Source organism: Kwoniella shandongensis, chromosome 1 (assembly GCF_008629635.2).
Source record: "Kwoniella shandongensis chromosome 1, complete sequence".
Taxonomy (NCBI): domain Eukaryota; kingdom Fungi; phylum Basidiomycota; class Tremellomycetes; order Tremellales; family Cryptococcaceae; genus Kwoniella; species Kwoniella shandongensis.
The window spans coordinates 1,855,166-1,879,759 of NC_089287.1; the positions used below are offsets into that span (position 1 = coordinate 1,855,166).

The following is a 24,594-nucleotide window of genomic DNA, read 5'->3' on the forward strand; positions in this document are numbered from 1 at the left end:
TCCCTGAGCGTGCCGTCCACTCTATAGCACATTGTATGTCCTTTGTCTCCCACTTTACTGAAGTGAAATCGCCATACCACCATCCACCAATACGCTCGCACCTGTACAATACGAGCTCAGGTCTGATGCGAAGAACAAAGCAGGACCGACCAAATCTTCGGGAAGACCTAATCTGCCGAGAGGGGCACGACGGATTTGGTCCGCTCGCTTGACGGGGTCAGAGAGATCCTCTTTGTTGATGTTGGTTTCGATCGTTCCTAAAGGTGGGAAGGAGAGAGTGTCAGCTTTGAATGCCAAGGAGGCGGATGTCATTATGTCCGAGATGACTCACCGGGCAGAACCGAATTACATCTTATACCCATCGGTCCCAACGCGATCGCACAACTCTCCATCAAACTCTTGATACCAGCCTTTGTCGGTGTATAATGAGCTTGTTCCCCACCGCCCATCAATGCTGAGATACTACTGATAGCGACGATACTTCCTCCCTTTGGACTCTCTTGTTTAGCCATCTGATTAGCGACGGCTTGGACGACGTAGAATGCTCCGTTCAAGTTGACGTCTTGGACTCGTTTCCAGAGTGGGTGGGGGAGGTCGAGGAAGGTGTGGAAAGGGCAGATTCCAGCATTGGAGATTAGCACGTCGATACGGGAGAAGGAGGAGACAGCGGCGGAGACGATCTGTAGAGTGGGTGAGTGACAAGGAGCGAGTTGACATCGATCAGTTGTGCGGAGAGGAAGGTCCGTAGTGACGATTGATAGGGGAGAGTTGAAGTACAGGAAGGCAGACAAGACGTCAGCTTCACTTCCGTCGAGCCCTTGTAGCTGCAACCACTCACCGCAGAAGCAGTCGCTGGCTCCGCAATATCACCTGGAACAACCACCGTCTTCGCACCAGCTTTGGAACACTCCGACTCGACCGCTGCGATATCGCTCGCTGTCGATTCTCCAAGATGGTGAAGGACGACATTGGCACCGTTTCGAGCGGCTCCTATTAGAAGGAAGAGAAACAAGGTCAGCGCACGGACATTTTGTGGCAGGCGAGACGTGGCAGCGGTGTCATAACATAGCAGCGTTCAATTGCAGGAGTTTCAGAGGAAGTAGGGTCGAAGTTGCGAGAAGGACTCACCAATAGCGATGCTACGTCCGATACCAGTGGAGCATCCAGTTATGGCAACGACTTTGCCTTTGAGTAGACCGTACGACATGATACTATAGAGGTTGAGAGGAATACGTCAAGGGTAAGGTGGTGATAGCTGAGTCTTAAAGGGGATTACAAGTTTACAAAGGGTGATTTCTCCTTGCTTGAGGACTTTATCTAAATTCAAGGCAAATATCGATCAGTGGCCGGTCTGATAATGGACCAGTCATGACTCACCTCCCCAAATGCCGCCTATATGCACCTTCCAAACTTCCAAGTCAGTGACCATGAGGCCAAGGCATGGTTCAGCCAACACTCACACCGGCGCGCGTGAATGCCGTTGGCTTTCGCGGACCCAAAACGCCCCTGCTAGTACGATAACTCATAGCCGGGAATCTAAGGGTTCTTTATGGTCGGTACCACATTGCACCGAACATCCCCTCTGCGAAGCGCTAGATTCGGTCCGGCGTCCAATTGTTACGTGTTCGTGTAGCCAGATCACAAGGTGAGAGTGGGATTAGATGGGTTTGGTTTGGGGTTAAAGTTGCACTGTGGTTGTCTCTTGTACTTTTCATCTCCTCGTTTATTCCGTCAAAGCAACGTCTGATCCCCAACCTCCCTTACCCCATACATACTACCAAGACATACACATCAAGATGCCCAAGCAATGGCCAACCATCGTGAAAATGGAGACGTTCGTCCCCACCGGTTTTGGCAGTGGTGGTGATTATCACTCCCAAGCCGGCGACCACTGGAGTGAGTGATGACCCAGGATAGCGAGAAAACATGTGAAGTATGTGCTGACAAGCCAAAAGTCGTCCAGGGGAACATCTCCTGTCCTATGCACCGCTACGATGAGTACAGAGTCTCTCGTACTTCTTGGGGTATTGGAGTCCTCGGCAGTCTCTTCGGTGAGTCAGTAGTCACACGAGGCGTGGAAAATATCACTGATGTGTGTGTGTGTGTGTGTGTGTCGGTATGGAATAGTCAAGTTGACCGCTTCGGACGGTTCGGTCGGTTATGCCACCGGTATGGGTGGTTGGCCCGGATTGTACCTCATTGAGGAGCACTTTAAGCGATTTATCATCGGTCAGGATCCCAGAGACACCAACAAGATCTGGGATCAGATGTTCAGAGCTTCCATGTTCTACGGTCGAAAGGGTGAGTGTGCATGGTGTGACACCCATAAACGAGAGTGCTAACACGTTGCCGGTTTCGCTAGGTATCACCCTCGCCGCCATCTCCGCGGTCGACCTTGCCATCTGGGATCTTCTCGGTAAGATCCGAAATGAGCCCGTTTACAAGATGATCGGTGGTCGAACCAAGAAGGACATCCCCTTGTACCTTACCGGTCCCCGACCTGAAATCGCCAAGAAGCTCGGTTTCTGGGGCGCAAAGGTCGCTTTGCCCCATGGTCCCACCGACGGTCACGAGGGTATCAGAAAGAACGTGGCGTATCTCAAGGAGTGTAAGGATGCTGTTGGGCCCGATTTCCCAGTTCAAGTCGATTGTTACATGAGTTTGAACGTGCCTTACACCATCGAGCTCGTCAAGGTGAGCAGTGGTTGCTATCGAATCACAGAAGACCGAACTGACCTTCGATTGTTTGTTGGTGCAGGCTTGTGACAAGGCCGGCGTCGAGATCAACTGGTGGGAGGAAGTGCTCCACCCCGATGACTTTGACGGACAAGTCAAGCTCAAGGAGGCATTGCCCCTTCACAAGTTCACCACCGGAGAGCACGAGTACTCCAAGTGAGTCGCACTCAGGATCGTGACACAAGAGTTACATTACATTCCCTGACTTACTTTCTTCGTTTTCAGATACGGCTTCCGAAAGCTCATCGAGAACCGAGCTGTTGATATCCTCCAACCCGATGTCATGTGGCTTGGTGGTTTGACAGAACTCATCAAGGTGGCAGCGTGAGTTTAGGTCTCACCAATGGGTCGAGGTCTCAAAAGCATACTAATTTTCTTCTTTATTTTTACTCAGGATGGCCAACGCCTATGACATCCCCGTCGTTCCTCACGGTTCTGGACCGTATTCCTTCCACGCTATCATGTCCTTTGAGCATTCACCATATTGTGAATACATTGTAGGTCGCGTTTCTCTGCTTTAGGAGGTCTCAGACTGATCAAGATCGTTTTCAGGCCAACTCTCCGGATGGAACAGCCATTTTCCCTTCCTTCGGTAACTTGTTCTTGAACGAAGTTCTCCCCCTGAATGGGCGCGTCGACTTGACCGACGAGCCTGGATTCGGTCTCGAGCTCAACCCTGCTGCCGAGCTCGTTCCTTACAGCTCATACATGGCTTTGCCCAAGAGCATCGGTCCTCCCGCAAAGGGTGAGGATGAGGTGAAACCCAACGGGGCCAAGTAAGAAGGAGGGATACGCTTTTCCTTATTAGGGTTTATGGTCATCAGAACAGTAGTCAGTCAGAAGTCATCAAGTTAGCTATCAGAGGTCCTATGCACATGTATCGTTCGTTTACGGGTGTGACATGCACTTCAGTGATCTGAAGAGACTTACAGGAAAGAGGGAGATGAAGTGCCACAATTTGCCGTATGCGTCCGGCTAAAGTTTTGCCGGCGACTGTGGCTGACAGAGACGTCCGTGCGTATTCATTGATATCTGTTGGTGGTGCTTGCTCAGTGACAATTGCATACCACGCTCAAGTGGTCATTATAGGAGAGCGCATTTGGTCCAACTCATGCATACTGACTTGACGAGTGTGATGGGATCCGTAGCGTAGGGTTATTGACGGATGGACTTTAGCTGTAGCGTTCTGTGTGTGTGTGAGAGCACGGACGATTCAGCGAGGAAGCAAACAAGTCCAAAGGACGGTTGTAGACTTCCTCTCACGTCATTACACCATCAATACTGTGAGATCCTCCCACAACTAACTTGTAATACTGCTTTACGTGAACTCACATAGCCTGCTTCTTTCTTTTCTTCTTTCTTCTTTTCTACATGCAAAAGAGAGCGATCGAATACATGCACCAAGATAAATGCAATAGAGATACCCTACACTCACGACACTCAAATGGAAATACAACCAGGTTCTCATTCAACTCCGCACTACATCGGATCATTCTGGAAAAGTCCCGCTGGAAGATCAAACCAAGAATACAAATCCCCCAAACCAGGCTGAACCGCCCAAGCTGGCAAATGACTCAAGTCCGGATCTGGCGGTGTCACATGGGGCGTCGCCGAGCTGTTGGTATGCACTGCCGAATAGGCTGTTCGACGAAGATCGAGCAGGACGTGGATTGCATCTGGGAGACTCGAGGTGGTGGAGGCGGTCGTGTTAGCGTTTTGCCACTTTCGTTTCGCACGTTCGAGAAGTTTGACATATTGGTCTATCGGCCCAATGTCAGTTGCACCGTTGCATCTTGGGCTGGGGATGGGGAGCACTCACTTGCTAAGCCCCAGTACTCTGCTTGCTCTTTTAGAGTCAGAACGATCGTGTTGAAATCATCATCCGGTTGTGTTTGGTGATTCAAGAAAGCGTGCACTGAACGGGTCAGCCAAGCTCAATCGTCGCAGAACTCACCAAAGAGTACTCTCGCAGCGACCCAGCATCCCCAAATGAACAGCGGCGTCGATGCAGTCGCCCATCCAACCGGTCGCGCACTATCCGCAAGGGCTGCTACAGATCTGGCAGATGAGAGACATGTCGAAACGTATGGTTCTTGCGGTTCTCCATTGCTCAGTGCGGGGTATGCATGATATGCGTTGAGTTTGAGTAGTGTCCTGTTTGTTAGCTATGCTCAAGGTAAGCTAGACTTACGCGTAATGTATCGCTTGCTATGTGACACGCTTGGTCAGCGGAAATCACACAACCGAGAGACCGGTAAGAGGCTGACTCACTATCGTCAACTTCAATCCCACTTGTGTGATTCTCTCCAAAGGCAGATTAACAAACCACCGTTTGGCAGTGGTAGTCAGTGTCATCGTCATATCCTTTCTCGCTTCCAAACCCCTTGCATCTCCAGGTTCTAGCATTTGTGTTTGCAGAGTATGTGATCGACCGAGCAGGTCTAACGCTTCGACGAGATACGCCATGGGACTGATATCGTCGAGGTCTAGCTCTGAGGGATCGCGATGTAGGACAGAACGGAACGGAGGGGTTTGGTACCAGTCCTAGAGGGATGTCAGCGTGTCCAAACTCTTTTAATGGTGTGGAACTTACCGGTTGAGCCCAGATTAGGTCGGAACAAGGGAGACGTCGTCTGATATCGAAATCTGGCAAGGCAAAATCCCAGCCTGTAGAGACACACGCATATCGATCGAGACAGAAAATGAGCCAGAACAAGCGTCTACGAGATTCGTCCTCCTGCCAATTTGTCGAAGGCGGGATGATAATAGTTCTGCTTAGGCTTGGCACCGGTGCTCTCCCCACCCAAGGATTGGAGTCTTCCTCCGTCGCCAATCCAAGATGTACAGCAGATCGAGTGAGAAGAGCCAATATACCCCAGCTGCTTGGACCTTGTTCCGAACCTATCAAATCCAGTGCCAGAAGTCCGAGGGCTTGGACGGAGGAGATCGAGGTCGACTCGATGGCATGTGCTAGAACATGTTGTTTCGCTCGCTGTTTGATCAGGTTCTTGCTCCCTGTCAACCTTGGATCTTTCGACAACCGTAATGTCACCACCACGATAGCGTGGTGAACGATATTCCACGGCGGGTTGAAGTCCGGTATCGTCGGGGATAGTATTGGCGCCCACGGATGTATATGTGTGAAGAATAACGATAGTAGATCTCTTACGATGTCATCTGGAGGTAGTATGTTTGGATCAAGGAAGGAAGATGGCGACGATATGTTGATACCGGGAGATGTGGAGATGTTGAATGAAGCGTGGTCGAATGGGATACTCGTTGTTGGACTTGGATCCGTGGGGAAAGGGTTGTTGGAAGGAGGCATGGGTGGATTGGATATCGTGCTTGGTATGGATGGTGGTACATTCGGCGGTGGTGGTAGAGGATTTGACATGCCGTTCGCGATAGCATTGTACGCATTGGTAGTGGATTGTAAGAGAGGGTCGGAGAGGGGAGTTTGTGAGTGGTCGTAAGAGAAGGATGGACCTGCAAGTGGGATCTGTGACAACCGAGCTTCCTGTTCGCATAATCGAGCTTCATACGTCTCAATCCGGTCTTCCAGCATCTCTACATTGCATCGTCAGACATCTATTAAAGGACCAAGACTCTCATCGAGAAGAAACCGACACCACACTCACCGACCCGCTTGATCATTTCCAGACCCGTCCCCGGCCTCAAACCTGGTTTTAGCTTTGGCGGATAATGACATTCTTGTGGGTTTTTACTACAGTTTATGCATGTCGGTTTTGTCGAATCGCATTCTGTCAACCTCAAAGATCAGCATCATACTTTAGCACAACGAATAGAAGGTGGATTGTGGGAATGATGAAAACACCGAGCAGGTTGGTCTTCGAGCAACTCACTGATCTTTTTAGCTCGACAAGGAGCGCATGTTATGGATAGTGATGTTTGCAAGGAGTTTCGCCGTGTATCAGCGAATGATACAGACTTCTCAGTCGGTGTCTTTGGCATGCTTGACCCTGACTCTATGGTGTGGATGGATTGATAGGACAAGTGCAAAACCAATGATCAATAACAAGTTGAGGGAGGAAGTGACTTGGTACTGCGGGTTTGCGGTTGTGTTGTGCCGAATCTGAGGGGACCCAGAGTGGGGTTTGAACTTGCTTGACCTGACGGGTAATAGCTCGCGCTAAAAATCCAAACTGCAGGCGTTTGTCTCGAACTTGTTTAGATTTCATCCATATGCGCGCAGCTGTGAATGTCAATGATCCATGCATCGAACGCTGCGGCAGTCTTGTATGCATCTTTGTTAGTACCTTTGGATGTCCGTATGTCATGTAGGTAGCTACAAAGGTACGACTACATATAATCGGCTTCTCATCCGAGACTGTATACCCGAAATTCACTATAAAGTTTGGTCGTTCGTTTCTGAGTCGTACCCTTTCCATATAACAATTCACTTTGGCAGATACTACTTGAAGTCCACGTCTTCCAATACCTTCCCATCTTTCTCCACTGGTAGAGCATGTACTACGACCGTCACCCATCTTGATCCATTCGGTCCAGCTTGCCAAGCATGTAATGTCCCCGTTTGCACGACCATTTCTCCCGCTTTGACCTCCGTCTTCCTCTCGCCTCCTTTCCCATCAGGAACAATCAACCAAGCGCTTCCTTCTAACATGATGTTGTAATCGACTGAGGATGTTCGGTGGTACTTTACGAAGAAGTTGGGTTCGAGGACTGTGACTTGGCCGTTGACACCGCCAGGCATCACGACGCCTTGCACATTGGCCATCGCTTTCGTCACATGTTCTGGGGTAACCTGATGAGGACTCGTGGTGGGTAATCCTGGGGACGAGTAGAGTGGGGACATGTGGGCATTGCCGTCAAGGACGGGTTTGAGAGGGATTGTATCATCGTGGAATGTGACACTGTCGCCGGTCGTATCTGACGGGTCGTGCGAGGTAATTATTCGTCGGAAGGTGTGTTTCGCGCCGTTCAACATGTTGACAGACCGGGCTCGTTGCGTTCGTAAGAATGAGTTTTGCTTTGTGACTGTTCCTACCCGTCTTCACCACTGCTAATCACTTGGTGGTGCATTTCGCATTGCTCTCAATCAGCATCCAACACTGCCGTTGACGCTGGACCCCCACGTGCTGGATGGTCGCCTGATCAGGGAGTTTGGGCGTCGGGATGATAATTGTACCGACTCCCGACCAGGGTCTGGTTGATATCGGACCGGTTAATTGACTTGGACAAAGCAGTAGCAGGAACTGACCTCCACTCGCAATCACTGTACCTGACAACTGTATCTATTTCGAGAGGATCGATGACGGTTAGGACAAAAGTTTGTATGCTTGGACAGGACTGGCTGAAGTACATAGAGGGACATGCATCGATAGACCATTTGTTATCTCTCCCGATGCAAGAGACGGGTAACAGCAAAACGCAATGATCACCACTGAAGTACAACAAGTGAGCCCGTTGCGACCTGTAACACCAAAGGATACTTACTCTGATCTCTCCCCCCTAGACTATCAATGCCCTCCAGGCGAATTGGGTATGGGTCCCCAATTGGATCGATTCCTCTCCAGATGGTTCCGCCGCTAGATTAGTCACGTTCAGTCGTACTCTCACTCTCTCTACGATTCCATCGCAAGCGATCCTCCACTTCTCTGCCGATACGCGATATAAGCTCTTCGTCAACGGTCGAAGAGTAGCGGTAGGACCAAGTCGAAGTCACTCCTCAATATGGTACTATGACACATTGGATATCGCTCCCTATCTAAAGGAAGGTGAAAACACGCTCGAGTTCCTGGTAATTCGTTACTTTGCCAGTTCTAGGGGAGGTATGCCATTTGAGAGAACGACGTTCCCGGGATTTACCGTGGTCGGACAGGTAGGAGATGTCAATGTCGATGCGAAGGAAGGATGGTCTGTTTTCGTGGATGAGAGCAGGAAGTATCCTACAGGTCTAGTGGATGATGTTTTCCTTCATGTGAGCACATCTGCATAGATTAACATGCAACCTCGCCTCGCAAGTCTTGCTGACACGGTAGTTGAATAGATTAACGAACGAGTAAATCCTACTTCCGCCGCCAAGCAAGTCGCCCCTATTCCCTACGGTCTCAAGACGCTCAATGGTGAACTTGCACCATGGCGACTACGACCTCGGGATATACCCTTACCAGAAAGCAGTCCCGTGTCGGTCGACACGATCCATGCTTTGACGAGCGCGAAATCACAAGATGACTGGTCCGCCTTTCTCAGTGGTCAAAAACCAATCATCCTTTCCTCGAGCAGCACTCATTCTTTGGATATTCAAGCCGATGTCCACTCTACCGCTTTCATTCAGTGGACATTCACATCTAGTCAAGACACACGCATCAAGCTGAAGTTGACCTACTCGGAGGGCTATGAGCTTGATCCTCGACAATATCCATGGTTGCGAACCAAAGCCGATCGACTAGACTCGAAGAACGGTCATCTCCTTGGTCCATACGACGAAATCACCCTCGACATCCCAGCGGGCAAGTTGACGACTTATGAGCCATTCTGGTTCCGCACTTTCAGGCTCATGCGAGTTGAGATTGAGCTTGAGGCGGAACCTGTCGAGCTGGTATCGTTCAAAGCGACACAGGTGAACTACCCACTGGATGTGAAGGCAAGCTGGAAAGAGCCTGGCGATGAGTATAATGAAAAGATCTGGGAGGTCTCGATCAGGACGATGAGAAATTGTATGTTTGACGGCTACTCGGATTGTCCTTTCTACGAACAGCTACAGTGAGTGCATACCCGCTCGATATCCCATTCCGAATGAAACCTCAGTAACGAATCGTCTATACAGATACTCCGGTGATAGTCGATCCGTTGGGCTATTCCATTACCTCTTGTCCGGTGATGATCGACTCATGCGTCAAGCTATCACCAATTTTGCCGCTTCCATCACACCTGAAGGTCTCACTCAATCCCGTTTCCCCTCGCACGTCCCTCAGATCATCGCTGCTTTCTCCCTCTTCTGGATCTTGCAGATCTGCGACCATCATCTCTACTTCGGCGATACAGCATACTCGAAAGGCTTTGTCCCGAAGATCGATGGGGTCCTCGATTTCTTCGATAGACATATCGATCAACTAGGTCTTGTCAGTGGAATCTCAGAAGACGTATGGCAATACGTCGACTGGGTGACGAGCTGGCACGCCACGGACGATCATCCGGATAAGGGCGTACCTCGATCGGGTCGGAAATCGAATCGACATACATACCTCAGTATGCTCTACGCCTACGTCTTAAAACATGCCGCGGGTCTACTTCGTCACGTTGGTCGACCAGGTAATGCTACCGAATACGAAACTCGTGCGGAAAGCTTGATCAAGGCTATCAAGACACATTGTTACGATGGCGAATTCTTCACAGACTCGACTGCAGATATCGCTTCAGACGAAGGATTTGCCTATTCTCAACATTGTCAAGTGTTTGCAGTCCTGTGCGGAGCGGTCGATCCATCTGATTCTCCCCGTTTACTCAAAAAAGCTTTCGACACAACAAAACCCAAACATGCTTTCTCGAAATGTTCTTACGTGATGATGTTTTACGCTCTTCGTGCGTTCTCCACTGCAGGAGATGAGGTGTATGAATCGTTCTACCCCGAAGTGTGGAACCCGTGGAAGAAGATGTTATCCAACAATCTGACAACGTGGGAGGAGGACGATGTGCGACAGCGATCTGATTGTCATGCATGGGGAAGTGTGCCGATCTACGAGTTCATGACAGAAGTGGCGGGGATTAAACCCCTCGCTCCGGGATGGAAGAAGGTGTTATTCAAGCCCAGGTTGAGGTTGAGTGCGGAGCTGGAGGAGGCAAAGATTGCTTTGGGAGAGGTCAACGTGGCGACGGTGAGCTGGAAGAAGGGCAAAGAAGGGACAGAGGTCACTCTAAGCTTCAAAACGGAAACGGAAGTTGTCAGTATCCTGCCAGGCGGAGAGGAGAAGGAACATGGACGAGTGAAGGAGTTGAACCTGGTGTGGCAATCATAGATTTATGGACTTCTATTGTAACAGCAGATTCATTGTATGCAGTGCTACGATAGCTGGTAGCATGAAAGAGTGGCATCAGAGACCAAATTTGGCTGAGACTGCTACCATAATGGTCCCTTGATATAATAATCCAAAAAGATCTAGCGCGAAAGATCTCACGAGTCCCCTCTGCTCAAAGGATACACTCGGCAGATCGAACCGGAGACGGACGCTTGCTCTCAGAGATTCGGCCTGATGATCCGGTCGTCGAACCACCGAACAGAACACAAATCACATTTCGCAAAGTAGACCTCCACTTCAAATCTCAGGACGTGCCGACAGATATTAACCGTATCATACATATCTCGCCGAACGTACCCTGGGAAATTTGAATGTTTAACCATATACGGGACGAGTTTCAACCGGTCCATTATTGCAGTCATCTCGTCTTGTCCGAAGATAATCGGCTGGATCACGTCGGCCGACCATCTCTACTATGAAGTGGGTGATGCCGTACATCTCAACGTGCGCAAATATGTGTTTGAAAATAAATGCAAGTGCTTTGTGTGCTGCTGTTCCAGGTACAGTGCTCTCGTACAGACCGAAAAGAGACGCGGCGGCGGCGGCGCCATGGTGTCCCGTATGAGAGTGACGGAGATGACCGCTGGTCGGGGGGGGGGGCCGGGGGAGAACCCACGCCGTCGTACGTCTTTCGTTGTCACTTTAATTTACCGTTGAGGCACATTATGGGAACTGACGATGTCTAATTTAGGAACAGAGAGCTTGGCCCCTCCACTCCTCTCGATCGAGAAGACACTTCCTACGCACAAGGGCTTTCGCTGCATCTTTCAACCGTGAGATCGGAATGACCGGCTGTTCTGACCGTATGTATCTTTGTCCGTCCCAGCAATGAGGTGGTATACCTGTCAAACAATCTGCACCGAACTGGAGACCAGATGTCCACATGACCGATGGCGAGATCACAAGGATAAGATGTAGTAGAAGCGATATAACATGCATTCTTCTTGAATCTGGAGAGGCTAATCAGCTATATCTTTATCCGCCTTCTTTGTCGAACATTACTTTCTTTGTGGGCACTGCAAGACACCAATTTCACTCCAACGCCAGGTGTCAAGTCGATCTCTATACGCTTACTTGACCACTGTATCCAAACTCACTTGGGTCTCGGTGTGCTGAACATATAAAAATGTCACACCCACACCCGCATCCCACCACTGGCGCTGTGCCAGCACACGATATCGTGCCAGTCTCGCTCGACATGAACGAGAAAGATAACGAGCTAGTCCATCATGAACATCTCCAAACGGCCGAAGAGATCCATCGTACCTTGTCGAAAGGCGGTGTGGTGCAGATGCGTTCTCGATTCGATGATTTGGGTATCATGCAATCTCTGAGAAGATACAAGTATATTACGCTCGTGGCGATGGCCGCGGCTTTTAGTGCTTCCTTGGATGGTTATCGTGAGTTGACATAATCCCACGGATCTGCTATCTGGCGGGGCTATGAATGATGGAAAGATAGACGGCTGACGGAATGTTTTTTTGGTGATACTTTGATCAACAGAAATCAACTTGAACGGTGGTATCGTTTCGAATAAAGGTTTCATTGCCGTCATGACTTCGACCCCTGGTAAACCGATAACGGGTACTTATGTCTCCGCTTGGGGTGGTATTCAGTCTGCTGGTCAGACTCTTGGTCAGATCGTGAGTCTTCATCACATCCTCATATGAACAGCTCTGACCGTGCATTCGTGGTTGTAGTTCTTGCAATATGCCACCGATGCCCTCGGTCGAAAAGCAGCCCTTTACATTCTCTGGGTCTTCCTTGTAGCCGTGAGTCAGATCATTCGCATTCAAACGAGACTATGCTCAAGGGCTAATCTTCTGCTATTTACATTCAGAGTTGTATTGCCGAATCACTCGCCAACCACTGGTGGGCATGGTTACTTGCCAAGCTGTTCTCTGGTATCGGAGTCGGAATGCTTCAGGCAACATTACCTGTCTATCTCTCTGAGATCTCTCCCACTCAATTGAGAGGTTTCCTCATCAACGCATACACTTTGTAGGTCTCACCCCACTTCTTTTCCGACCTAATCACACACTGCTGGAAGGCTGACTGATCGGACGGTTTATAGCTGGTTCTGTATCGGTCAACTGTTCGCTTCCGTAGCTCTGAACAGACTCAATGCCAAAAACCCCTTGGACTTCAGAACAGCCATTTACACTCAATGGGGTATGATCGGACTCATGATCATCATCTTTTTCTTCTTGCCAGAGTCGCCTTGTGAGTTTTCTTTTTTTTATTTCCAGCCTGAACTGCATTGGATTATCTGCCAGAACAAAGTATAGAGGCGAGATGCTGACGATTGAACTTGCAACCTGCAGGGTGGCTCACGAGCAAGGGAAAGCTCGGACGCGCCGCGGGCATGCTCTCCAAATACTACGGTCATCTAGAAGGATACAACGTCCAAGAAGAAGTCGCAATCATGACAGCCACGATCGAGGAAGAACGTATCGTCGCCAAGAGGGATAATCAAGAAGGACCATTTGCCGTCTTCCAAGGTACCAACCTCCTTAGACTCTTCATTGCCGCTTGGCCGAAATTGATCCAGCAATTCGTCGGATTGAGCGTTTTCAATACCTACGCGACTTATTTCTGTGAGTGATTTGGTTCACCGTTTCGACTTGACGTCTTGACGGAGTTGTTGACTTCTGATTACAGTCCAATTGGCCGGAAACAAGAACCCATTTACTGTCACTGTCATTCTCTCCTGTGTTCAACTCCTCTCGATGCTCATCACTTGTTCTCTGACCGACTCGATCGGTCGACGACCACTCACCGTCTATCCTTATGCGGTAACCGTCGTTTCGGTTCTCTGTCTCGGTATCGTAGGATGTTTCGACTACACAAGTGCCTCGCTCGGCTCTCTCCTCGTGAGTCTATCTTACGCTTTATTATGTTATGCAGTAGTACTGACCAATTGTACTCCATCTCGCTTGGATAGATCTTCTTCGCATGTCTCGCGACATTCTCAACGACCGGTGCTTCAGCCATCGGATACGCCTACGCAGCCGAAGTACCCACCCAAAGACTCCGAGCACGTACCGCTGGATGGGGTCTAGCTCTGTCCAATATGATTGCGATCATGTTCAGTTTCTGTACGCCATTGATGCTGAATGGACCTCAAGTCCACTGGAACGTAAGGACCGGTTTCTTGTAAGTACACTTGCCTTTGCCTCTTTTCAATCCGTCTCTCCAGTCCCAAACTCCTCAATATGTACTATAATGTGATGGTCAATCATCAAGAGTACATATGCTGATTCATTTTGTTTTTGTCGGTGCAGCTTCGCAGGAACAGGTGCCGTGGCCACAGTCGTAGGATGGTTCATTCTCCCCGAGGTGGCGCGTCGATCACCTGCCGAAATCGACGAGATGTTCGAGAAGAGGATAAACCCGAGAAAGTTCAAGGGATACGTCACGGAAGTACAGATGAATGCGAGTCACAGGAGAGAAGAAGAGGCGACGACAGCCGCTGCGGCTTGAAGTGCAAGCGAGAGTAGGATCTTGTAGTTTGGATATGTTATGGACGAAAGTATCATCCGTACCGTGTGAAATGAGCACTGCTGCCATAGTCGGGTCGTTCACCTTGCAACGCACCGCCCACGCGGAGCATATTGAGCGATCTGCAACCGAGGCACAGGAATATGGACCCATCTATTATAGCATGTTGCAGGGCATTATAAAGAGTGACTATGTACCTTGTGAAGGAAATGTGCGCATCATTTATACGCTTTTTTATAGTATATTGGACTTCTGATCATTCTATTACTAACACCTTTCCCTAGTTTCCGTCTCCATGATCAATGAGTTGACCAAACTTTTACGATCGTGGTGCTCGACCGTTGTAGTCGATACCGGGGTAAGCGGTGCTACAAACGACACAACGTCAACAACAGCAGGAATTCAGAAACAAACGGACGAGGCACTCACTAGTTGCCGAAACAATCGTAGTCGTAGTCGATCTCAGCGATACGCTTTTGCAGAGCAGCGACGACGGTATCGAAAGCACAGAGACCATCCTTGTTCCAGGAGCACCCCTCATACGATTGATCAATGGGGATGACAGCGTCGTTGCTATAGTCTTTTGTCAGCACTGCATTCTCACAAGTTGGAGTAGGTGTGCTTACATGAGGAATCGAATCTGCTTGGTAGGAGTCATGTGGGGGACTTCGATGACTTGGACGTGCATGTGAGTACCGAAAGGAACGACTTTCGAGGCGACGAAAGACGAGTTACTCTTCTTGTCTGTGGCGACGGGACCGCTGCTGAATAGAGCGGTAAGGTTGAAAGCGGTGAAAGTGTCGAGAAGAACGACCTCGTGAGTGGCATCAGCATAAATGGACTGATTGAGAGGGAAGTAAGTGGGGTCGGCATCGAGAGTCGAGTTGACATCAGAGTCGGAAGTAGTGATTCGTGTGTTGGTGAATCGAGCGACAAACTCTTCCAAGTAACCTTTTCCTTGAGCAGCGGCAACAGGAGATCCCGCACCGTTGTTGTAGTAGAAGGAAATATCGTAATACGTCTCGTAGTTCTCGAAGTCCTCCTTGGTGAAGAGCTTGCAGAAAGCAGAATAACCGAGAGCGTCGGTCTCATATGAGCAAAGTTGGAGCATAGCGATAATATCGGTTGGAGTGACTGTGTAACCATTGATCTGGCCTTGAAGCCGTGAGATGGTTCCGTTGAACGCGTTCTTGGCGAAAGCTGTGGCAGCGGTGCTGCCGATACTTCCTCGGGAAGCGATGTTCGAATTAGGACAAGTCTCGTATGGAGCACCGGTGTTGTTGAGTCCGTTGGTCTCGACGACAATCTCAATGTTGACCTGATCTTGGTACTCTGGAACACCGAAAACACCTGCAGCGAAGTTCTCGGCGGTCTTGACCATTCGCTAATCAGAGGATCAATATTAGTTGGCAGAACGAAGACCGGGAAAGAACAGCGTACTCACGTCTTGAGATTCGGTTCGGAAAACAGGGAGGACACCGGCCTCGGTGAAGTTGTTCAACAAGTGACCATATTGCTGGCGGAACGCAACGCCCAGCTCAAAATTCTGAAGACGACCGAAAGGAGTGAGGAGCTCAGCACCGAGCTTGTAAGTCCACGAGTTGAGGAAGTCAAGCTCTCCCCAAGCGGTGAAACCTCCATCCTGCTTGGTAGCGTTCGCGAGTCTAGCAGCAAAAGCTGAAGGGGGTGCACCGTCGGTAGGGTATCGAGCGCCGTGTCGGTAGAGAAGGTGAACCTGGGTTATAGTACCGTTCTCTGGGACCACAGGAGAGGCGTCGGGAAGACCGTAGTCACTTGACTTGACAGAGTACCAAGGGGAAAGATTTCCCCAGTACTTGAAGATGTCATAGTTGGAGTCTGGAGACGCATCCTCAGGCACATCAGCGACGAGTGGGTAGTTGCCGGATTTGCCGTTGTTGTAAGCGTAAGCGGTAGCAGTCTGGATGGCAGCAGGCTCGACACCAGTAACGGTGAGACCTGGGTAGCCCACGACGGATTCGGCGGGGAATGCCTGTGAGTTTACGGTGGCTGAAACGATGAGGTGTCAGAGCGATCAGCATGCACTTCAGTCTATCTCCTCACTTGCAATCACTCACTACTGGCTGGAGGGAAGACATCCGCGGTTGTAGATCCGACGTCAGCGGAAGCCCGCTTGTCGACTACGGCGGCATGCGCCAAAACGGGAAGAAGAGCGAACAGAGCAGCACGCATCGTGTAGGCTGAGATTTGAATCGACACTGGTGAAATGATGAATTATGAACGAAGTATGTTCAAATTGGGACCGGTATCTTATACTTTCCGACTTTTGGAGATTAGACGGTGACAAGCAACGTGCTCGTCGGATGGACTGTCGAGAGTGGAGGTGAGATCCCAAAATAGATTTCTCGGATCCATGACTCCTACTTTCAGTCCTATCGATTACGAAAGAAGTACCCGCCGATACTGGTCACAATATGCACGTGCGTTGACCGAGAGTGATCTCCACCAGTGATAGCTCATTGCACCGCGTTTATCTTAGAGTGAGAGTGAAGCGTGGTGCAGGATGGTGGTGGGCGGGCGAGGTGACATTGACGTTGAGGAGACTTCGTCCTGAAAGATAACGACCAGATCAGTAACGGAAATAGACCACTGGCATGCAGTTACCCATGAACGTGCACTTACGACGACGTAAGTACCATCTAGCCAGATTCAGTCTACGACAGATCTCGGGAAACCTAAATACCAGTCCATTGGTTGGAATACAACACAACGTGGTCCTATGGTATTGATGTGTCTTAAAGAAGGGGGACCGTTAGCTGAGGTGTATTGCGTGGATACACGATCACTGGATATAGACTCACCCTCGCATGCATATCACCCAATTAGTCCGCGCCACTGAAGTACGATACTTCGTTTCGTTAAGTGAGATTAGATAGAGCTACAACGTTGTTTGAGAGACGGTAAGAGGCGTCATGCCTGTGTAAGGAGCTTTGCTCGAAACAGTTCGTTTCTGAACTGCAGAGGATGGTGGCCTTACAGTGATGACCCGCATTGCAAGCATTACCACGGTCAAGTCGTAGTTTCGTCTATAACTTGCTACCTGTATATCACCCAGACTTCACACATGCATGTATACAACGGAATGGGAGGGCAGCAAGCAGAGGTGAAGTCAGTCGCCGATATGTGTGGGGGCGAAATACATCTTCTTCATGGTGGCGCGTGGCAATCTCGGAGTGTGGCACATTCTACGCATTGCTTTCGTCCTCGCTTATATGTCAACACTTCTAACTTCGGACACGATTTCTGCTTCATTTCTGCATGCATTCGCCTTGCATTTGCTACTACTGATACTTCTGACTACTGGCTACAAGATAGTGCGCGAAAAACCACTCGACGTATGACGAGGGAATTACTTTCGGCCTTCCTCCCTGGGGTCAGGTCCGTCACTTTGGTAAACGTCAGCGGACTGTCTTGGGGGTTATTTGGGACGCCGAAGACGACTCACTCTCCACCGAAGCCGTGATCGCTTCGGGTTCGCTTGTCCTCAGTTCCATCCTTCTTCAAGCCACCGTGCTCGGAGGGCTTGTAGGTGTCACCACCGGACTCGCCCTCGGTGCTGCCGCCAGAAGCCTTGCCGCCCTTGGCACCCTCAACGTGAGGGTCGGGGCCGTCGGAGCCGCCGAAGCCATGCTCGCTGGAGACACGCTTATCGGGGGTACCTACGGGCGTTTGACCTTAGTAATTGATCATAAAACACCGAGTCATCGATACTCACCGTCCTGCTTGAGACCGTCGTGCTGTTCGGTGTGTCAGCGGAAGGAATTGTAAAGTTTGAAGACCAAGGGGATGGAACTTACCTCAGAAGGCTTGTAAGTAGACATGTTGATTGTTTGGTTGTTGTGGTTGGTTTGGTTGTTGTGTTGTGAGAGAGATGTTGTGTTGATGAAGTTCGAGAAGTTAAGAAGCCAGAAATACCGCTTTATATATGCGTGAAATGGGTCAACAAGTCTCGAGATCGCAAAGCCATTTCGTCATTGACTTTGGGTAGGACAAATAGGTTGAGTCAACTCATCGTCATTCCCGGTTGTTTATCAAGCCATATCTCGCAATCGGTCTTGGATTAGATACCCGATCTGACCTAGTCCCCCTCTCTACACAAGAGACCAACCAAGACACCGGGAAATGGCGCACCAGTCTAGTACGAGTGATGAGTGGATCTGGTCCGGTGACATCTTCAGGTTCAAATTGATATGACAATGATACAACAACGGTCAGATCGAATTACGCTTGAAATCGAAATCGAGTAAGAAAGGGTTTCTTCCATCATTACATTCAAGGGTACTCGATATGACTTGTCCCATGTTCTACCGCCGTGACGACGGAACAAGGGTCTAATCTTACGGCAATTATACGTGGAGTCCCCGCGATTTCTAATGTTCTCACATGGAGATCGCGATCTTTAACTTCCATCATAACGCCATCTGTTACCATTACGCAGTTGGGGGCTTTGTTTACATCTCGTTTCGATTGCGGCAGATTACGATCAGCTTTGAACATGCGATGATGAGGTTATGACATGCGATCGACCACAAGTTGAGTCAACTTTGCATCATTCCACGCAGAACTAGTACCGAATCCGGGATTATGTGATGCAGTATCCGGACAGAACCCCCACAGAGTGACATCAATATCACAACATCCCCCCAAGATCGATATCGTTAAACACATCCCGATTCGTACTATACTCACTTACTGTGACTCCTACTAGTGCAACGAGATGACGGCGGTGTAATTAAGATTGTCATTCACCCCTAGCGAGATCGATGATCGTGATGGTGACAACCGGTGGAGGTAACGAGGCACGACCCTCAGATGCACTTCATGGGAATCGGCTGTTCGAGCCGGTCGCGTGAGATGTGCTAATCACCGGGATGTATCGCTTGTTTTGGCATACAATGCTGGTTCCGTTCGCTCCATCATTTCATTAGATGAACTTGGAACTGCTGGTACTGCTTCCGTACAGGACGGCAGAGGCTAGTTACAGACTACTGCTATGCTGTCAGCAATGAGCGTAATGCTGCCGAGCTTTCGTCATAATCACTGACGAAGGGGACTGGTGTCGCGCGCCTGATTTGACTTCCTTGTTGTATGCGGTCATTGCAGCATCGCCCATACTTGACATGTCAGCCTAGTCCACATGTCGTGCAAACACTAGGTGTTTTGGAGCGGTCATAAATGACATGTTCCGCTTAATGGACTGCTTTTGGCTACAATGGTATCCCTACAAAGTTACTAGATACAGAGTAGATGGCCGGCTCGCTTCGGATGGAAGGATAAACCGTCCATGCACTAGTCGTATTACAGAAGCTTCCTCTTTGACAAAAACCCCATGACAACCTCTACCCATCCATCGGGATTCTCCTCCATGATCCAATGCATACTCCCTGGCACTTCTGTATACTCGACATCGCTGGCCAACTCACGAGTCTGATCCTCAATGAACTAAGCCCATGGGTCAGTGAAACGCGAGACGAAGTCAAGTGATATTGTCCTTGTGCGACTCACCAAGGAGAACTTTGAAGCTTCGCCTGACATTGTCAAAGTTGGAAACTCCATCTTCCCATGTTTCTCAATATGCACCGAAAGATCCTTGACATCCTGTTGGAACGCACGGTACGTGTCTAGACCGCATCGAATTCCTCCTGCTGCAGCGAAAGATTTGGTATCTGCGTGCAGGGTGTTAGCGTGACTTGTCACCTGACTGAGCCGGTGGAATGGCGACTCACAGATGTCGAGGTCGGTCTCAGTCAAGAATGAGGGATCGTAGCACTGGTACCGGGTCAGCACGAGCACTGCGCATGTTGAAGCATCCGACTCACCAATCGTTGGTAGAAATGACTGATATATTCCTTCTCTTTACCCTGCGTCAAGAGCTCGGGCAGATCAGGGATGTTGTGGAAGAAGAAGTGCCAAAACAGCGGCCAGGTGAGACTTGGATCTGTCGTGGCTTTGTCGTAGGCCTTGGTTCCAGGGATAGGGGCTTCTACAGGATGGGAAGCCGGAAGAAAAGTCACGTCGTTAACAAGGGGTCATTGCAATGTCGAAGGATGCCTTGCGAACGATTCGTGTTTGCGTGCTGAATACTAAGCGGTACTCACCAAAAGTGATCAAAGCCTCTACATCCTCTCTAAACTGTGTCGCAAGACTGACCGCGACCATCGACCCGATATCACTCCCACATATGATCGCCTTACCAATCCCCAACTTCTCTTTGTACAGGGTATGTACATCCTTCCCCATTGTCATCTTATCGTATCCTCCCCTCGGTCTATCAGAATCACCTGCTCCTCTATAATCTACTGCGATAACTCGCAGGCCGAGCTTTGAGAGAGGTTCGATGACATGTCGATAACAATACCACGTCTGGGGGAAACCGTGTATCAAGATGATGGTCTTTCCACCGTTCGACGAGGTCGAAGACGGAGAGGAAGAAGGGGGAACGTCGACGTAGTGAAGGGATACGCCGTCGGCTACTTCTGCTTTACCGTGTTTCCAACTCGAAGGTTCTCCAGCAAATGCTTTGCCCATATCGTGTGATGTTATTGTTCGTATACGTGAAAGAGATATATCGTGCTTTATGCTGATACAGTCCAGGCGTGTTGACCCACATCCACTGTGACGTTTACACGTCTATGAGATTGGTGATCCCAACCACACCCTCCGTTTTGACTCAGCATAACCAGTCGCACGAGAACTCATTGTTCCAACAAGGTGGAAGAGCATGACGTCAAATGTATTGTGACCAAGATATTGAATGCCGTAACACGGTGACTGCCAATTAACGATAGTACCACCAGCGAAGTCTATCGAGTGGGCGGAGATTCGCTTTGCCCAGTCAGCAAGATGGTAGGTCTGATATGGCCAACGATACAGCTTGTCACTGGGTGAGATTAAAACCTATTGATACATTTCCTGCCTAGGAAGACGTGGTGTCCAAACTCCAAGTACAGCAGTCCAATTGTCCATTCTATGTACCGTAACACGTATCATGTCGTGACCTCCACATGCCGGCCTAGTGACCTTCTTATCCAACTCACGTCGCTTCTCCTATCGCTACTAGACATATCTCCAAAGTGCGACCTAGAAATGATTTGGGAAATCCGACCCATCCTTCTGTTTGACCTTTACGATCTGCGCCACATTCTGTGGTGGTAGCACTGGTTTCACCCCGGGTTGTCCACCTCCACCGCCCATCCCTTTTCCTCCACCATGATGTACGAACGGAGCAGGTTTGAAGGGTGATTGAGCAGATTCGATAGTTTGCAATCGTTTCCACTTCTGGACGTCGGTACCTTCGCCACGGGCGCCGAGGTGTGCGTCGGCATCACGGGGAGGAGTCCAAAAACGGGTGTGCGAAGTAGACGAGGTAGGGTCGAGCTTGGGATTGACAAGGAAAGGGTGTGCCTCTATGTATAGAAGATTGTAACAGTGAATCAGTACAGGTGCTTTGAGATATGTGCGCGCCACGTACCGGTGTTCAAGACGTAGTCGTCCAGCGACAGCACGTCAGGTTCAGATTGCAACAAGAAGTGATATCTGCATCGAGTTGACTCATCAGCTAGAGCACGATCGACCCGCGCTTACACAATGACTCACTTGAACGTCTCGGCGAGAGCGAAACTCTCCATGTTATCGCCAAATCTCACATTCGCCTTGGTGACATCTTGAATGCTGCTGATACCACCTTCAACCTTTGCAGTCTCCATCCATGAAACAAACATCTTCCATCCTTTCTCCTGCCATTTTCGATCGCCGGTGAGTCGGTACCTACAGAGATCAACCCATCTGTCAGCAAGCCTGGTCGTAATCTGGTAGGAAAAAGAACCCCCGCTCACATGTAAAAGATCGACTCAATCGTCTCTGGCCTGTTTATACCTTTTGGTGAGACCTTTTTCGCACCAGTTGGAACACCCTTCAATTTCCTCCCATACTCTTTTGGACCCCTCTTCCCATCTTTCGCATTCCCGTCTTCTACAACCTCGGCAGCATCCTCATTCCATCTCAACTTGCCATTCCTATCCCTGTGCATACCGTCTCGTCCACCCACATTGCCCGCTTCGGGATGATTGTTGAGTTGTAGGGGTGGGTGATAATTTTCTTCGTCATGTATCGTTACGTTCATGTACATCCTTTCGACCTCGCTCGGATCGTACCATTCCATTACTTCAGGTTGGAGACCAGTTGGCGTATCCGCCGATAACCAGTAACATGAGGCGGTGACTCGCTCTGCGTCTTTCATGTCACCTGGTCGATCGAGCAACTTCGCTCCGAGACCAAGCATCGCGCCCGCGAAACAGGTCAAGTGTTCCAATTCGTGGATGAGTCGATTCCCCTCGAATTTACCAATAGCCAGGAGATCGCGATCGGGCACCACCGTGATGTCGACGTATAGCAACTTCTTTGCCATGTCGATCGATTGCTCGTAGACAGTCCGCCAGACTTGAGCCGCTTCGTTCCCACCGAGAAGTTTGTACGTCTTCACGAGATACTCGTAATAACTGTCTGCCAGTCCCCCAAATGTGATACCGCCAGCCATCTGTTGTGTCAAAGCGGCATCGGGCTGGAACCACATCGGTATGAGGGGTTTGTGGGCGCCCCGAGGGATCACTCGTTCGTTGAGATAGTCCATGGCCCTTTGTGCTAGATCGAACCATTTACGATCTTTCGTAACTTGAGCCAGACGAATGAGTTCCAAGGACATACTACCGACTTCGGCGATTGATACCGTCGACAATCGTATTACATCCTTCGTTCCAGGGTCCATTCGACCAGCAGGTAGACCAGAAGGGGTATTGAACGCCGTTGAGAGGACTTCGGCTAAATCGACCGCTCTGTCGAGTAAGAGTTTGTCGCCTGAGAGGTCGTATGCTCCTAACAAACCACCGAGATATCGAATCCCAGTTTCGAAAACTGCCAATCCGACCGTCTTGTCACGACCCATTGCGTAAACTTCCCCTGTACCCTCCACATCGTCCGACACATATCCTTGAGACCAGTCTCTTCCGTTGACCCATTCGAATTTCAGCTGGTTGATATGCGGTCGACATAGATTGTATTCGTCGGAAAAGCCCATAAGCAGAATGGTATCGAGGGAGTCGACAATAGTTGCGCCCCAGCTGTATGTAAGAGATTAGTATTGTGACTTTCACGCGTTGATAGCCATTCTCACCCGTTGAAGGGATCTGACGACGTCATCGACACCGGCATGACCTCGTCGTGTCCTGGTAACAGCTCAATCAGCCATCACTCATCTCACCGACCGACTCTCTGACTCACCCCAGGCATTCTGCTTATATGCCTCCCAAGCATGTTTGAACCCTCTTCTGACAGCCTCTTTCCTCTCTTCCCTCACCACCTTTTCCTTCTCGCTCTCCCATCTATCTCTTCCACCAGCGAAACCAGGCCACTGAACCCGCTTGATACTGCTCTTATCGCCTTTGACATCCCAATTGTCCGGTGCGACCCAAGATTTGACCCAAGCATCGGACGGTAACTCGTTCCCTATCTCTGGAGGTATATCTGGCGGTTCGGAATATATCTCTCGGTATCTTTCTTGTGGGAAAGGAGTGTTCTCCGGTGGTGAGGAAGAAGTGATGTCGATTTCGGGGAAAAGTGAGGAGGGAGGTGGTAAGAGTGAGACGTCAGGATGCATCGGAGCAATGGATTGTTTCCAATCTGGGATGAAGTGATCTCCATTCGCATCGACGATAAAGTCGTACGTTGTCGTTGTCGGTACCGTTGTATGCGATTTTGATGGTTTATCACCCTTTCCACCTTTCCCACCGCCTCCGAAAGGTAACCATTCTCCCCAACCTGTCTTATCGTCTTCCTCATCCCAATCATCTTCAGCAGTTCCAGCTGCTGGCCATTCCCTATGTTTGCCATCTTCTCTAGGCGGTATCAACCCGACACTGGGATTCACACCACTTATATCATAGATATAAAGCACGGTCGCTCCTACACAGAGAGCCGCTAGGACCCATCTCGGTTTCCGAGGGACGAGATATCGTCTTGCGATTCGAGTAGGTGAAGAGAGGCCTTTCTCAGGATCGAGTGGGTAGGCAGGTGTGTAGGGCATATTCTTTCCAAGCATCTTGGGAGATAACATCATCGAGGAAGGGCGGAAGATACACCACCGACTACGACGTGTGATCCGCAGTATTTATTGAGTTGCGGATGATCAAATTCCGACGAAAGAGTTGCCAAAGTAAAAGTCCAAACGAGTGATCACTGTCCGTGTCTTAAATTCGTCGTCAGGTCT

The 24,594-nt window shown here is 49.8% G+C and overlaps 10 protein-coding genes across 10 annotated transcripts; 3 read left to right on the top strand and 7 right to left on the bottom strand.

Annotated features, from left to right (window-relative positions):
* Positions 1 to 54: 54 nt before the first annotated feature.
* Positions 55 to 1,207, bottom strand: CI109_100675 (uncharacterized protein; the record flags this gene model as incomplete). The annotated part of the gene is made up of 4 exons (XM_032004566.1): positions 55 to 257; positions 332 to 680; positions 839 to 990; positions 1,129 to 1,207. 4 exons carry the CDS (start codon positions 1,205 to 1,207, stop codon positions 55 to 57), a joined length of 783 nt encoding a protein of 260 aa, XP_031861044.1.
* A 589-nt stretch (positions 1,208 to 1,796) lies between these two features.
* Positions 1,797 to 3,516, top strand: CI109_100676 (uncharacterized protein; the record flags this gene model as incomplete). Its single annotated transcript, XM_032004565.1, has 8 exons — positions 1,797 to 1,896; positions 1,956 to 2,051; positions 2,128 to 2,301; positions 2,363 to 2,694; positions 2,759 to 2,892; positions 2,962 to 3,060; positions 3,131 to 3,233; positions 3,289 to 3,516. 8 exons carry the CDS (start codon positions 1,797 to 1,799, stop codon positions 3,514 to 3,516), a joined length of 1,266 nt encoding a protein of 421 aa, XP_031861043.1.
* A 699-nt stretch (positions 3,517 to 4,215) lies between these two features.
* Positions 4,216 to 6,708, bottom strand: CI109_100677 (uncharacterized protein; the record flags this gene model as incomplete). Its single annotated transcript, XM_065966821.1, has 8 exons — positions 4,216 to 4,496; positions 4,556 to 4,582; positions 4,691 to 4,794; positions 4,928 to 4,944; positions 5,008 to 5,280; positions 5,330 to 6,303; positions 6,375 to 6,497; positions 6,600 to 6,708. 8 exons carry the CDS (start codon positions 6,706 to 6,708, stop codon positions 4,216 to 4,218), a joined length of 1,908 nt encoding a protein of 635 aa, XP_065822893.1.
* A 460-nt stretch (positions 6,709 to 7,168) lies between these two features.
* On the bottom strand, positions 7,169 to 7,702 carry CI109_100678 (uncharacterized protein; the record flags this gene model as incomplete). Its single annotated transcript, XM_032004563.1, has 1 exon — positions 7,169 to 7,702. One exon carries the CDS (start codon positions 7,700 to 7,702, stop codon positions 7,169 to 7,171), a length of 534 nt encoding a protein of 177 aa, XP_031861041.1.
* Positions 7,703 to 8,148: 446 nt separating this feature from the next.
* On the top strand, positions 8,149 to 10,733 carry CI109_100679 (uncharacterized protein; the record flags this gene model as incomplete). Its single annotated transcript, XM_032004562.1, has 4 exons — positions 8,149 to 8,172; positions 8,231 to 8,695; positions 8,765 to 9,480; positions 9,545 to 10,733. 4 exons carry the CDS (start codon positions 8,149 to 8,151, stop codon positions 10,731 to 10,733), a joined length of 2,394 nt encoding a protein of 797 aa, XP_031861040.1.
* Positions 10,734 to 11,919: 1,186 nt separating this feature from the next.
* Positions 11,920 to 14,276, top strand: CI109_100680 (uncharacterized protein; the record flags this gene model as incomplete). Its single annotated transcript, XM_032004561.1, has 9 exons — positions 11,920 to 12,193; positions 12,297 to 12,436; positions 12,494 to 12,565; positions 12,634 to 12,794; positions 12,868 to 13,016; positions 13,118 to 13,390; positions 13,455 to 13,666; positions 13,738 to 13,949; positions 14,078 to 14,276. 9 exons carry the CDS (start codon positions 11,920 to 11,922, stop codon positions 14,274 to 14,276), a joined length of 1,692 nt encoding a protein of 563 aa, XP_031861039.1.
* Positions 14,277 to 14,613: 337 nt separating this feature from the next.
* Positions 14,614 to 16,505, bottom strand: CI109_100681 (uncharacterized protein; the record flags this gene model as incomplete). The annotated part of the gene is made up of 5 exons (XM_032004560.1): positions 14,614 to 14,662; positions 14,724 to 14,867; positions 14,921 to 15,678; positions 15,739 to 16,322; positions 16,391 to 16,505. 5 exons carry the CDS (start codon positions 16,503 to 16,505, stop codon positions 14,614 to 14,616), a joined length of 1,650 nt encoding a protein of 549 aa, XP_031861038.1.
* Positions 16,506 to 17,682: 1,177 nt separating this feature from the next.
* On the bottom strand, positions 17,683 to 18,154 carry CI109_100682 (uncharacterized protein; the record flags this gene model as incomplete). The annotated part of the gene is made up of 4 exons (XM_032004559.1): positions 17,683 to 17,719; positions 17,779 to 17,992; positions 18,049 to 18,070; positions 18,131 to 18,154. 4 exons carry the CDS (start codon positions 18,152 to 18,154, stop codon positions 17,683 to 17,685), a joined length of 297 nt encoding a protein of 98 aa, XP_031861037.1.
* A 1,477-nt stretch (positions 18,155 to 19,631) lies between these two features.
* CI109_100683 (uncharacterized protein) lies at positions 19,632 to 20,861 on the bottom strand (the record flags this gene model as incomplete). The annotated part of the gene is made up of 5 exons (XM_032004558.1): positions 19,632 to 19,775; positions 19,839 to 19,999; positions 20,060 to 20,102; positions 20,153 to 20,316; positions 20,432 to 20,861. The coding sequence occupies 5 exons, from the start codon at positions 20,859 to 20,861 to the stop codon at positions 19,632 to 19,634; spliced, it is 942 nt and encodes a 313-aa protein (XP_031861036.1).
* Positions 20,862 to 21,413: 552 nt separating this feature from the next.
* On the bottom strand, positions 21,414 to 24,441 carry CI109_100684 (uncharacterized protein; the record flags this gene model as incomplete). Its single annotated transcript, XM_032004557.2, has 6 exons — positions 21,414 to 21,739; positions 21,805 to 21,869; positions 21,930 to 22,100; positions 22,169 to 23,449; positions 23,503 to 23,554; positions 23,610 to 24,441. 6 exons carry the CDS (start codon positions 24,439 to 24,441, stop codon positions 21,414 to 21,416), a joined length of 2,727 nt encoding a protein of 908 aa, XP_031861035.2.
* Between the last annotated feature and the right edge of the window lie 153 nt (positions 24,442 to 24,594).